The following is a 15470-nucleotide window of genomic DNA, read 5'->3' as shown; positions in this document are numbered from 1 at the left end:
ATGATGGGTAATCCAAAACTCAGTTTTGATCAGTTCATACACGCGTTTATGTTGCCATATGAAATTTTAAAATACATGTACGAAGCCCTACATGTTGTACGTTGATTTTTAACTATGAATTATTAGAGTTTTTGCTTTGTTGTGATTACTCAAACTTGTTTAAAAGTAGAATACACGTTTTAGAGTTTTTTTTATGTCTTGAAATGGATTCTTCAAAATGATTCTTAGCAACGTTTTAGGGTTTCGGTAATTTTAATTACTTTGGTGCTTACTGCCAAAATTAACTTGTATTAAAATTATATTTGAATGTGTAAACAAAAAACCCAAAGAGACTTGTAGGTGTAAAATGAAGCTATGTGATTGGCTTGCATAAGAAATGTCTATAAACTTATAAGATGAAAATTTGTGTCTATTTTGATAAAAATTTGGTCAACAAAGTTAATTTTAGTAACTTTCATGAACTATAATATTATATGTATTGTCTAATTTCTAACCCGTATTAATCTTGGATAATTGACATGTAGTACATGTACCAACTATTGTTAATCTTGGATAATTGGCATGAAGTACATGACCTACTATCTCCTAAAGGAGTTGTACTTCCACAAACATCTAGTGTAGCTACAAATACATCTTATATGAAGTTGATTTTTGGCATAGGATTTTTACATTTTATTTTAAATAAATTCGTTGTCCCTTATATTCGTTTATATCACACATGACATTCGGTTCTCAAATCAAAATTGGTTTCCTATCAAACTTTACAATGCGCATACGACGTTATATTATACAACATAACTTTACAATGCATATGCGATAAAGATGGGATTGAATAGATTAAGATGAAGACATACCATCGTATTGACCACTTTAACACCCATTTATACGAGCTTACATTTAAGTCACATCTGATATGTTTTAGTTTTGTCCCGTTCACAATACAGATTAGAAAAGCATAAAGCATACAACATAAACTTTTAAGGGGTGGTGTATCGGATCAAATCTCGATTTCACTAACTTTCTTTTATCACCTCTTGAAAGGTTAAACCTTGCTTTCACTTATATCGACAAAACCCCATGAATCTTCCGATACTAAATAAAAATTATGAAACTTCGTGAGCCTATATTTATTTAGGTGACATGTATTCTCTCTAGCTCCTAGCTAGTTCGTTTGTTTTATGTCATGTTTTCGCCGCCATTCAAAATAAAATACAAAATAAGAGAAAGGATATGAACTTTTGCATATATAAAAGGTGACAACTTTGATGACAAATGGATGACAAATGGAACATGTCTAATATTTAGAGAAAATAAACTAAAACACTAACAAAAGAAAATTTTGATCCTCAAATGTCAACAACCATTTGAGTCAAGATCCAACAAACCTTTCATGGACCTCCATCTTTATTTTTTCTATTTTTTTTTTTTTCATTTTTTTAAAACAAAATCAAGACCCCAAACAATTTTTCCAAAACTGTCTATCATCCATGTTAGAAGAATTACCACACAACTCATTCCATCTCTTTCTTTGGCCAATCATCTTGCTATCACCCCAATTCTTGTCATCATCATTATCTTCATCTCCATAATCATCATAACCATGATGATTATTATTATAACCATACCCATGAGCTTGATGATTGTTATGACCATATCCATCATACCCATGAGCTTGATTATTGTTATAATTGTTATAATCATATCCATCATACCCATGAGCTTGAATATGACTATTAATATTATTGTTATTATTAATATTATTATTATTAATATTATAATCATATCCATCATACCCATGAGTTTGATGATTGTTATAACTATCATATGATTCATATCCATCATACCCATGAGCTTGATGATGGTTATGATCATGGGCTTGAACATTAGGATATGATGAATGGTCATAACTCCAAGATTCAGCATCATGATCACTCAAGGCTCCTTGTTGCTCTTGGTCTTCTTCTTGTAGATGACTATGAGTATTATTATTATTATGATGATGATGATGTACATGATGATGATGATGATAATCATGATGATGATGGTTATGATTAACATCTATATGAGTATCATCAGAATCAGCAGATGACTCAAACAACAAGAATGGAGTAACATCAATCATGCCATTGTTGTTCACCCTCCAATTGTGCTCCATAACTACAAAAGAATTCAAGAATTAGTGAGAAAAAAAATATAAATATTAAAAATATAAATAACTTGGATTCTAATTAATTTATGATGCAAGTAAGACCTTTAGGAAAATATAGTTATGAGCTGCTTTAGTGAGTATGTGTTTTCAACACACAAATGTATTATATATAGAGGTGGGGTGGTGGCCAATTAAGGTGGCTATTGGGTTCAAAATAGTAAGAGTACAATGGAATGTTCTATTGTTATTATTATTGGTGGAATTTGGTCAATATATATGTAGTCATTTTCTTGTATATTTATATTTAAAATTGTAATAGTTTTGGATAATATTAAACTTCTTAAAATATACAAAGTTGACTCGTCTTTAATTACACGTAATTTTTTTGAGTATATATTTTATTTGTCTTTAATAAGTAATAATTTATAGCTATGTATCAATATAATTTTGATGATACAAGGACATATAATTTATATAATTTTATTAATGTATTTCATAATTGTAGAGATAAATAATACATACAACTTTTAAAATATTCGTATTTACCTTAACAATCCTGTCATATTAATTTGATAGCTAAAATTAGTTAGTGAAACTAGTTTCAATGTAACGACAGTCGTTACATTGAAACTATTTTAAGTAACTGGTTTTTATCATAATTATGAGAGGTTTATTCTATAACCAGTAGATTGGTTGTTCATTTGCAAAGACAAAGTATTCAAACACCTTGGGTTGGGTTGGGTTGGGTTGGGTTGGGTTGGGAGGGTGTAGAAGGTATTTGGTTAAGTCCCACGTACGCCGAAAATAAAAACAAATTTGCCGTAAAAAATTGTTTATTCTTAAATATATTCTTGTAAGTAACTAACATTGTATTCACTATTAAAGAAGCAAATATGATAATTTCAGTATTTCTAATAAATTAAAATGATATTACATATAAAACTTAAATTTCAAGCAAATAAAATCATCAAATAAGTTTAAAGGAGTATAATAAATAAAATTAAGAGACTTTCTTTTTAGATTTGGGAATTGGCCTATTAAAGTTTTTTTTTTTATGTACTTCGCTACTAACTTGTTGGTTTATTAACCAAAATACTTTTTGTTTAAAAGATAATATAGATAATTTCACTAAAGGATTCGGTTACAACAGAGAGTCATGTAAGCGGTCAACCAAGTTGCGCCGCAATCCCTTTTTGAATGACAAATCCGTTCATACTAAAAACAAAGTTACAGTTCTTTGATGTCGATATGTTACGGTGCACGACCCAAGATAAATTATTTATCATTATTGAGTACTCCGCATTAAATCTTCATCTTAATTTAACTTGACTAACTTAATAACATAGTATATATTTAAATAATATAATAAACAATTAAAAAAAACATTATAATTTAAACAAATAGATCCTCATAAAACGACTATCATCTTTGTCCATATTAATCGACCAGGGCAAATTTCATTTAGAAAAAATAGTATACAAATTCCATAAAAAACCACTAAACCAGTATACAATAAAATCAACATTATGATTAAATAATGCATATATTTAACTATAAGAATCTTTAATAAATTACATCTAAAATATTGGCATGCAAATTAATTTTTTTATACCGTATGAGAATCAAATTTACCATGTGTATTTGTGTCCAATTTAAAAGGTTTAAATTGAGCACACGTTTTCTTCAATGTGATCAAATATATTTCAATTAAATTTATTTATTTATTATTATTGTTTAATAGATGAGTTAGAATGTTGGATATCACTTAATAATAATAAAACTTCTGATTAGCATGAAGGCTTCAAAGAAGCTTAGAAAAGAACATTTAAACAAAAGTGACCGAACACTGTTTTGGATATTGTCTCTATATGCTTTCTCTAGTAAATAGTAAATAGTAATACCTTTGATTATTTATTGGGAGCATAAATGGTATCTTATGTTCAACGGATATTAATTATACATAAATATTAGACAAACTAGCTTTTGAAAACATGTGTATTACACGAGATTTGTCAATTAACCAATATTTAGGTATTTAATCATACGCAAGTTAGGGATTTTATTTTGAATTTATACGAGATTTGTCAAATAACCAACATTTAGGTGTTAATATAGTTGGTCTTTAGGGTTAATAGCATGGGGTTGAATAGGGCTTGAGATCTTATTCACTCGATTTCATGTTTGAAACATGACTCAATGGGGTTTTTCACAATGGTGGTCGGGTTTCCTCGTTGACGGTGCTCATGGGTGAGTCAAGCATGAAATGTTAAAATCAGCATGGATGATTGACATCCTGTCTCAATAAGACTTACTCAGGTATCGAGGATCGTTCCAAACAAAGTTGCAAAAATCGCTAAGCGGACCCTATGTGGCCGATTAGAGAGTTGGGTGTACTTAGAGTACTCAGACATGAAAAATATAAATAAAATTAATTTTTAGATATTATATATATGACACATATCATTAGTTTACTAGTATTTATAATAAAATATGTGCATATCAATACAAATAAGAAAAAAAATGCATTTTAAATAATAAACCATTCTAAAATTGCTAATCATTAAATTAAAAAAAAATTATACTCGTTCCTTAAAATTATAGAAATACGAATTATGTTTTGTTTTTTAAGTCAAAATCGGCTCATTGTGGTTGGGGCTAACCACCTTTGATTGATTCTTAGTAATTAGGCGGAGTTAAGTAAACTCCCCTCGATGACATACCTTGATGCGAGTACGCGACCTTGTAAACATACTTCTACAACGTTAGTTCCAAATACTGTTAAAAAATAGATAAATATTAATAAATTAGTTGTAATTATACTTATAACTATAATGTTAATATATAACATGGAATATTTGTTTTCTAACTAACGTCGTCCTAGGTGACAATTTTAAACACGTCAAAAAAAATATATACAACACAAAAACAATATTTAACTAGTTTAATATATCAGTCATAGTCCGGTTTATCTATCTTATTAAATGGGTTATATTTAGGCTTGACATGCTTAATTTAACATGTCAATCCCCTAACCTATGCATAACTCATTAACCCATTTTTTTTCGACATATCAACGTGATTAACATGTTTAAAATTGAGTACTACCAGCCAACCCGTCATATGGTTTCGCATATTTAGATAAATTGGTAAAAGAAGTCGTATCTGGGTCACACGATTTTAAATATATACATATATTTAGATTGATATTTTCGACAAAAATAAAAGAGTAAACTGCAGTTTTCGTCCCTGTAGTTTGGCCAGATTTACGATTTTAGTCCAATAGTTTCATATTTGTGATTTTCGTTCATGTGGTTTCATTTCACTTGCATTTAAACCAGAATTCATTAATCCCTATAAATCTGGTTGTTAAGACTCGTCTGCGTGCCCCTCACGTGAGGGACAGTTTTGTCATTTTTCTCCCCAAATAAACCCTAGTCCTAATTCGCAAGCCCCCTCACGTGAGGGGCTGATGTGTATTCGAGGAAAAAGGAAAAATTACCCCCCATGTGAAGGGCACGCTGGTGGATTTAACGACCAGACTTAACAGGATTAGTGAATTCAGATTTAATTGCAAGTGAAATGAAACCACAGGGACACAAATCGCAAATTTAAAACTGTTGGGCTAAAACCATATATTTGAACAAACTACTAGGACGAAAACCGCATTATACTCAAAATAAAAATATGGTGTTTGGAGTTAAAAATATATGTTGAATTAGTCATCCGTATCCATGAGTTTAATAAAGAAAACAATGATAAAAAACGAGACCCAAATTTTCATTCTCATGAAAAAAAAAAAAACTTATAAAAATAATTATATTTTAAACCTTACTTCAGATATTTTATTTTATTAAATATACGCGTGCTCCGTTCTTCAATTTGTACTTGCTAACAAAATATTTGTAAGTGATGATGTAAGATGCAATTTTAGCATCAGGTGTTATTAATTAGAATTGTACATTAAAAAGCCTGTGATAAATCAAACGTAACACTCTCTTTATTCCTTTAATATAATAATAAAAATTTCGTGTTATTAAATACATTGATATTTTAAACACTTGAAATGGTTCTTATTTTTCATATAATGTTTTCAATTCAAATTTTGTATATTAAAACCTATACATATAAAAAGTTTTTTTTAGAATGACGCTTTTTTTTTCCTTTGTGTTTAGGATATTGCACTCTCTAATTAGAAATCATTTTGCTATAATTTGTAAACTTATATGGAATACATTATTTATGAAAAGTATTTATAATAATGACTTGTTGTCTCTAAATTTGTCAAAATTAGATGTTATGTTTTTCTTTTTGAAAAATGATCCAACGTTGATTTATAAATTTATGACTAGTTTTAGAGGTAACAAGTTATTGTTTTATATATTTATTTCATAAATACATCTATTCTAAATAAGTTTAGAGATTTCATTACGATAAAATTGATATACCTTTTTGTACTTTTTATATATTTAAATATTTTAGTATACAAAAACTAGGTTGAATTGTTTTATTTAAAAATAATAACTACTTATACAAGGGCTTGAAAGTAATGTTTACTTATATACAGGGCCGGCTTAGCGAATGTGAAGGCTTAAATCAAAACAAGATTTTGGGGCCTTTTCATAACAGTTGTTAAGAAAAAAAATTTGATTATTACCAGTTTTGAACTCATAACCTATACTCTAATAACAACCAAGCATACCATCACACCAATACATTACTTCGAGTTTACTATACCCACTATAAAATATCTATATATAATGTTTTTTTTTTTGGATTTGGAGGCCCTTAATTGAGTGAGAGCCTAAAGCCTTTACTTGTTTTCGCTGTCCTACGAGCCACCCCTGCTTATACAACAAAATATGGACGTACCACCGGTAGACTATCTGATATGTGGGACAATCGAAGAATCCACATAACACATTTTTGTGTCGTGTCCTTTCGTCAAAGCAACGTGACAATTGATCACCTAATGGTGCAATGTAATATCTTTGTTTGCCTTTGGTACTCGGGATGTCTTGGAGATGTATATGCAGTTTTCCAATCCGGTTTTTCATGCTATTTGTCTTGCAACGATTTGGTGTCTATGAAAGGCTCAAAACGATGTGGTTTTTAGTCGGTAACCGGTACTTTTAAACAATGTGGTTGGGAATATAAAAACCTTTGGGTTTCTATGGGTACGAAAAATATTGAAAATGACGGATATCACTAGGGAGAAGTGGAGATCGTTTACGTTGAAAGACGGTTAGTTGTGTTTTATTGTAGTGAAATGCGGATGTTGTAACTTAAATACAAGGAGTTGGAAATGTGGAATGTACCTGCAGTGGCGGATCCAGGAATATTTTTTGGGTGGTGCACTACTTTTATATGTTTCAATTTCACCTAGTAGGGTATATAAAATTCCGGGTCGGTTCGATGGTTCGGGAAAAGTTCATTACATAATAAAAATACGATAAAATAATAAAAGAGACACCGTCATTAGAAATTAAAAAACACATAATATCAATACAATAGTCTTTATGAATTAAAAAAAATGCTTATAGTTGTTCCCTACGAGTCTTCATCTTTTGAAATCGTTGCATTACTTCTTCAACCGAAACTTGTTGGAGGAATTCCCTTTCAATGTAACAAATGCAAGAATCGTTCATGTATTCATCACCCATCCTATTACGCAAATCCATTTTCACATTCTTCATTGAAGAAAAACATCTTTCAACACTTGCCGTTGCAACCGGAAAAACCAATGATAACTTTATTAAACGATACACTAACGGATAATCAATGTGTAATCTTGTTTTCACCATCATTTTAGCAAGATCACCTAAGCCACTCAAGTTGGCAAACCGCTTATCTTCTTTCACGTTAGTAATGTAGTGGCCAAGTTCATATACAAGCTTATCCTTTTCATCAAAATCAAAATCACATGGATACATCTCGGCCAAGTTTATCAAGTTTACTTTACTAAAGGCACTAAAATTACAAGACGGGCTCAAAGAACTTATATTAGTAAGCAATTCAGTGGTTACCTCATTAAAGCGGCTTCCAAGCTCTTGAATTGCATATCGAGAACCGTGTTGAAATTATTAACCACATAATGATGACGATTGTGATACCGGTCTTCTTTCTTTTAAATCTCGGGTCAACATACTCGGCTTCCATATCAACCACTTCAATTTCATATTTTTCACAAAAGGATGTGACATCTTCCAAAAGTGAGTCAAAACCTTCAAGTCGATACCTTTTTAGGCCTTCATCAGTTAACTTAACTAGCTTAACTGCATTCAACATATCTTGATCTTTTCTTTGAAGCGCTTGACACAATGTGTTAGTAACACCCAAGATGTATTTCATCAAATGTAAATAAAATACAAAATTAAAAGTTTTTATGAATTCTTGAAGCCCACGTGATTCATTTTGGTAATTTGAAAACTCTCCCGATTTTTCTATATATTCAAGCACGTCAATAACACAAGGATATAAAGTAAGCAAACGAATAATTGTTTTTTCATGAGAACTCCAACGTGTATCCCCAGCTCTTGCAAGTGACAATTCTTGATTCTTTCCACTTCCGGTTTCAACTTCCGAATTCAATCCCAAACTTTCTCTTTGACTTTCTCTTAACAAATCTATTCTTTTACAAGATCCACCAACAACATTTACTAAATTTGATAATTCTTTATAAAGTCTGTAAATCTCATAATGTTTGGTTGCAAGGCCCACAACAACAAGTTGAAGTTGGTGAGCAAAACAATGAACATAATATGCCGAAGAATTTTCTTTCAAAATTAAAGCTTTCAAACCATTAAACTCACCGGACATGTTGCTTGCACCGTCATATCCTTGGCCTCTTACCCTACCAATACTCAAGTTGTGGCGAGCAAATAGGTCATCAATTGCAGCTTTAAGAGATAACGCGGTTGTTTCCATAACATGAACAAAGCTAATAAATCGCTCCTTCACACAAATCCTAATTTATCAACATATCTTAAAACCACGGCCATTTGTTCTTTTTTAGAAATATCTCTCGATTCATAAACTAATATGGAAAAAGACATCATCATTAAGTTCTTCAAATATCCTCTTTAATACTTCTTCTGCAAAACAATTACAAAGTTCTTTCTGGATTGATGGAGACGTCATTTGATTATTCCCGGGAGCATTGCCCAATATAACCTTACCAATTTCTTCACTTAGTTCTCCAAACACTTTTAAGAACTCAATAAAATTTCCCCTGTAAAGAGATTCTTCAGACTCATCATGACCACGAAAAGCTAATGAACCATTCAACAATGCTTTGGTAAGTCTAGCCGAAACATGTAATCGGATTCTATATTGTTTTTTATGTAGATCTGTTCCCTTATCAATGGCCACAGGTATAGACTGAGCTTGGTTAAGTAAGTCTTTCCCCTTTTTACGTGCTTTGTTATGAAAACTATTGATTTTTCCAACATGATTGCTAAATTTCTCCCGACACCTATTCCAACATCGCAATCCTTCACTTAGAAATGCATCATTTTGTCCACTTTCCTTAAACAAGTAACAATGCAAACAATACACTTTATCCGCTTTGACACTATATTCCAACCAATTTCCAAATTCACTAGTGTACCATTCCTCATTAAAGCGTCTTAATTTACCACTAAAATTTGTTAGAGGACAATCATGCCCGGTTGGTTGATATGGACCTCTAAGTAGATATGCCCGTCTAATTTCATCTTTTTGACTTGGGTGATAAGATGAAATTGGTTGCCTTTCGGAAGGATCCCATGGTAGATCATCCAAATTTATTTTTAATGGTTTACTACTTGAAGATGATGATCCAAGGTTCGATGGTTCACTTTGATAATATTTCTTCATATTCAAAATACCTACAAATCAACAATTTCAAACTAAGAAACTAACAAAAACTAACAAACTAACAAATTAAAACCAATAATCTAACAAACTAAAACTAAATTTAACAAATAGCTTAACAATTAAGTAGTTAACACTTAACAATTATGAACAATTAACATTTAAAAATAAATTATTACCTTCAAAGTGGGAGGATTCGAGGCTGATAGGGACGGCGGTGGACGGTGGTCAGTGGGCAGTGGACGGTGGTCAGTGGGCAGTGGGCAGCGGGAGTAGCTGAGGGAGGCTGCTGGCGCCGACGGACGGCGGTGGACGGTGGTCAGTGGGCTGGGCAGTGGCTGCGTGCTGTAGTGTTGTTGGCTGTTGCCTGTTTGCGATTTGCGAAGAGAGGCCAGAGGCGCTGCAGCTGCTTTGCTTATGTTTGTTATAAAAAACCCTAACATCAGTTAGGGTAACTTAGTAAAAAAAAAAAAAACTATTAAAAACGGGAATAGAACCTGCGACCTCCGGGTTACAAAACCCACAAACTACCAGCCGGGCATGCACTTTATATGTTTTTAAGATGGTTCCTGTATAATTTATAGGGTGGTTCCTTTATTATTTTCTATATATAAATACACTATAATTTCGAAACTCGGGTGGTTTCGCGGAACCATCCGTTACTACCGTAGATCCGCCCCTGTGTACCTGACCCGGTAAGTTTCAAAAAACTTTATTATAAATTATGTTCTTAATAAATAAAAAAACAAATAAATTATGTACTTGATCATATTACTAAGGGTACTTAAATCTCTTAAATATGTTTCATAAATTACAAACATAAAAGATTGTTCTAAGACAAAGATACGATCACGTGGATATCATGTGGTTGCAATCTGTATTTTGAAATAATAATAAGGTAAACAAAAGGCTTTTTAACTTTGGGCTTCGAAAAGAATAGTTGAAGCTCCACGTTAGCTTTTTTTTAGGGAAAAAAATGGACAATGTGAGCTTTTTACTATTAATATAATCAAGTAAAAAGTAAATACATTAAAATGACCTTTTGTTCTAGAAGCAAAACTATATGACAATCCAAATTTTATAACTTATTTCACATATAATTAGGAGTTAATTGATAACATCATGATAAAAAAAATCAAAATAATACTAAAAAAGTAAAAATAAAGTTAAATATGATTATTTAGACACATATAGACACGTCTAATAACATTTGAATCGAAGAATTGTTTAGTGGCTTTTAACCCTTTTTATGCTTCTTATTTGTTTTTTGTCTATATTCTGATATTCACGTATGAATGAACATATAATGTTTATAGTTTTCGTATTTCATGTAGTTCTTATTTGAACCTCTACACACACGACGAGTTTTTGTGTATCAAGTGTAAGGAAGTTTTCGAGTATCACAATGTTCCTTTCAAATTTTCGATTGACAATGTATATTTTCACCCTAAATATCTTTTGTAAGCTTTAGTCATGGTTGGTTACATATTTATGCACCAAAATAGTGGAAAAAATGTGTATGGTTTTATTTTGCAAGATGCATGTGTTTTTAAAGGGTTGTTTCACTTGTTTGACAACTTCGGTATCAGTAAGTGTGGGGCCAGTATGATGTTGATTAAGAAACTCTAAGTTAGTAAGTGCTAAGTCAGTGCTTAGTACGACTACGTGATGGTGAAATGGTGAATGACGGTGGTGGGTTGAGGAGGCGGTGCGTGAGTGTTAGATTGAAAACATGATACCATAAAATTTGAAAATCGAAAATTGAACTTTTGAATATGATTTGGATATAATTTAAAACAAATATTATACTTCACAACGGTGTAGATCATGCTAATTAATATGAATGAAATCCATAGTGAAATTGAAAACGACTCATGGAATATTCTTTATGGTTAGATAGGTTTAAATTCTTTTTGAAAATAAAAAATATATATTTGTTTGTTATATTAAGGTTTTATAACACATATTATTATTTTATTATAGCCTTTACTCTATAATTCAATCCGAAACTTCTTATTTCAATAGTCAAAAGAGTTAATTTTTTTATATACCCATCTTAAAGTTTGTAATATTATATATAACATATATCTATTTAAAAAAAATGAAAACATTTTATATCTTACACGTTAAACAATAATATTTTAAATTGTGATATTTCCAAGATTAAGTGGAACGTATAGAGGGCAAAAAAATAACGAATAATAATTATACATGTGTAGTCAAAACTTTTCACATATAGGCATTGTGCGACACGTGTCATCTCAGTCAGTAATCGAGAGTTTTGCAAAAAATGGTGTAGTGGTAAAATACCTAAAAACTCTCCAACAATCATTAAACAATTATTATTTTTTTTATTCTTTTCTAATTTTTTAATATAAATAAAAGAAATAAATATGGGACAAAAATTTGATTGGCTAGAAGAGATGAGGAGAGGCGTTTTGTGGATAACTCTTCATGCCAAAACTTACCTCATAACTTAGAGAGGGGGGGGGGGGGGGGGCGATGTTCATAGAGTTTTGGGAGAATTTTGAGGTGAAAAACATTCTCATTGCGGATGGTTTTATAGAAAGTAGTATGTATTTAAAATTTATGTAGAAAACATGGGGGCCCACCTTCATTAATGTTAATTTTGAAAAGGTGGTAGATTAGTTTGATTGTCAAATGTATATGTTTAAGTACACATGTATATCAACTTATATTCACATAAAATTTTCAACAATTTTTGCAAGGTTTCACATGGTAGGATTATCATTTTGGTTTGTGGTTTATAATATCGAATCAAATACCATATAATCAGAGAGAAAATTGTATAATCCATTCATACATCGCATCATAAAATTCAGATGCATAATTGTAACTAGTTTAAACGCATCAATAACACCAATAATGCGTCAATATTTAAAGAATATGTAATGTTACCCTACTCAAATTAAAAACAAAAATAATCTTTTATGATATAATTAAAAAAAAACTATATACAAAGATTTAAGATTTAACAAAATTTGTGGCACTTGATCTGAAAGAGAGGGTAAACAATGAAAAGTTTAGTTAATTTTGTTATTCAAGATATATTTAACTTTCATTAATTAGAGTCTCGTCATAATATCAATTTCATCTATTAAATCGGCATGGTCATTTGTAATTTGTACGTAATCATTTGCGCTTTCTGCCAATTTTTTTTATCTTTTCAATCTCTGTCTCGTTCGCCCAACACATGCGAACAGACACACAAATGCATATAAATATATATATATATTTATTTATATGGTAGTGAGGGGAGGAGGGTTCTGAAAACAGCCTCAATATTAAACAATGTCTCTGGAAAGTCAGGGATGGTCATTTCACAGCTGCAGTCAAGGTATTATGCTCAAGTGGGGTTGCCCCTCTCGTAGATTCAACCATGAAAGCCCTCATTGATAAACACCCAGTGGTGCTGCCTCCGTCCTTGCCTTCTAGCTCTGTCGCCCTGCCTACTCTCTCTGTGGATGGGGACTGTGTGCTTAGATGTATCCGATCATTTCCTAAAGGGACCTCATGCGGGAGAGACAGGATGCGGGCGCAACACTTGTTGGACGCTCTTAGTGGTGAGGGATCAGTGACTTCCATGGGTCTGCTCTCAGCCATCACTGAAGTCGTCAACTTATGGCTAGGGGGTCTGTGCCCCAAGGTGCTCGCTGAGTTTATTGCTTCGGCCCTCTTACCCCTTTATTAAAGCCGGATAATGGAATTCGGCCCATTGCTGTGGGGGCTATCTGGCGTAGGTTGGTTTCTAAAGTGGCTATGAAGATGGTTGGGAAGGAAATGACTCAGTATTTAGGGGACTTTCAGTTTGGGGTGGGGACCCCTAATGGGGCAGAGGCGGTGCTTCACGGCGCAAACCGGTTTCTTAATTCCTTTCACGCGGACGGCTCTTTAGCTATGCTTACCGTGGACTTCTCCAACGCCTTCAATATGGTCGACCGCACAGCCCTTCTCCGGGAGGTTCATCATCATTGACCGTCTATCTATCTATGGGTCCAGTTCCTTTATGCCTAGCCGGCTAGGTTGTATGTTGGTGATGACTGTATAGGGGCTACTACTGGGGTTCAGCAGGGAGACCCCCTTGGCCCCCTCCTCTTTGCCTTAGCATTACACCCTCTGGTTCTCCGGGTACAAAATGACTGTAACCTCCCATTTCATGCTTGGTACTTGGATGATGGGACTATTATTGGTGGTGCCAACGAAGTCGCTAAAGCCCTAGACATTATCAACTCGGAAGGGCCATCATTGGGGCTGCAACTTAATATTAAGAAAACCGAGGTTTTTTGGCCAGCGTGTAATGGGGTGAAAGTCAAAGATGGGCTCTTCTCTAATAGGATTGGTAGACCAGAGAGAGGGGTAAAGCTCCTTGGAGGGGCTGTTAGTCGAGATCCATACTTTATTAAGGAGTTGGCGAGGCGGAGAGCATCTCGTGCGGTTGATCTTATGAAACTCTTACCTTGCCTTAGGGATCCCCAAAGCGAACTCCTCCTACTTAGGTCTTGCATGGGGGTTGCTAAGTTGCTTTTTGGGTTACGAACATGCCACCCCCATTTGATGGATGATGCGGTATCCTGTTTTGATAAGGGGCTACGAGAAGCCATCGAAGACATAGTTGTATGTGGAGGCCCGTTCTTTGGTGATCTTCAGTGACGACTTGCATCTTTACCGATGCGCTTAGGGGGTTTAGGCCTTCTTTCGGCTCATGATGTTGGGGTTTACGCTTTTGTAGCGTCGAGGGCTCAGTCTTGGAAGCTACAGAATCACATCTTAAGGAATAGCGGGGTTGTCGACCTGGACTCAGACTACGTGCAGGCCCTGGAACGCCTAAATGGCGCTCTCCCAGACTTTGACATTGGCGGTTTCTCTAATATGGACACCGCCCCACCAAAGCCTCAAAAAACTTTGGCGAATGCCCTTTTTGGCAAAATCGCTCAGAGCCTGGGAGAAGTTTTTGGATTGTCCCCCCGACAGAAGGCGGTTATTGAATGCTTACAAGGTCCTCATGCCCAAGATTTTCTGACCGTTATCCCGATTGATGGCTTGGGCCAAAGCATGTCTGCGGTCGAGTATAGGGCCATTCTTAAGTACCGTTTGATGGTCCCAATGTACCCGGAAGACGAAACATGTCCGATCTGCCGTAAGGCTTGCCTGGATAAATTCGGAGAGCATGCGGTTCATTGCAAGGAGATGCCTGGGTTCAAATACCGACATGATTGGGTGCAGGACGTTCTTTGGGACATCTTAAGGCGAGCTGGGATATCAGCTAAAAAGGAAGCCCCCGTAAACTTCCTTACAGACCCCTCGGAAGGGAGATCCACTCTACGACAGGCAGATTTGCTCGTCTTTGGTTGGGCCGGGGGAAAACACGCTTGTGTTGACCTCACAGGGGTATCTCCCTTAGCTGGTTTGAGGGATAATGGGTTTGTAGATGGGCAAGCAATGAAAAGGG

At 33.6% G+C, this 15470-nt stretch overlaps 2 protein-coding genes across 2 annotated transcripts; both read right to left on the bottom strand.

Annotated features, from left to right (window-relative positions):
* Nucleotides 1-7683: 7683 nt before the first annotated feature.
* On the bottom strand, nt 7684-8079 carry LOC143555486 (uncharacterized). Its single transcript, XM_077045021.1, has one exon. It carries the CDS (start codon nt 8077-8079, stop codon nt 7684-7686), a length of 396 nt encoding a protein of 131 aa, XP_076901136.1.
* A 97-nt stretch (nt 8080-8176) lies between these two features.
* LOC143555484 (uncharacterized) lies at nt 8177-10443 on the bottom strand. The gene is made up of 4 exons (XM_077045020.1): nt 10180-10443; nt 9200-9673; nt 8959-9100; nt 8177-8805 (listed from the first exon to the last, which is right to left on the bottom strand). The coding sequence occupies exons 1-4, from the start codon at nt 10441-10443 to the stop codon at nt 8177-8179; spliced, it is 1509 nt and encodes a 502-aa protein (XP_076901135.1).
* Nucleotides 10444-15470: the final 5027 nt, after the last annotated feature.

Source organism: Bidens hawaiensis, unplaced genomic scaffold, assembly GCF_021521415.1.
Source record: "Bidens hawaiensis isolate Kalapana, Puna unplaced genomic scaffold, B.hawaiensis_p1.1 tig00018136_1, whole genome shotgun sequence".
NCBI classification, from domain to species: domain Eukaryota; kingdom Viridiplantae; phylum Streptophyta; class Magnoliopsida; order Asterales; family Asteraceae; genus Bidens; species Bidens hawaiensis.
This window is presented reverse-complemented; position numbering and strand designations above follow the sequence as displayed.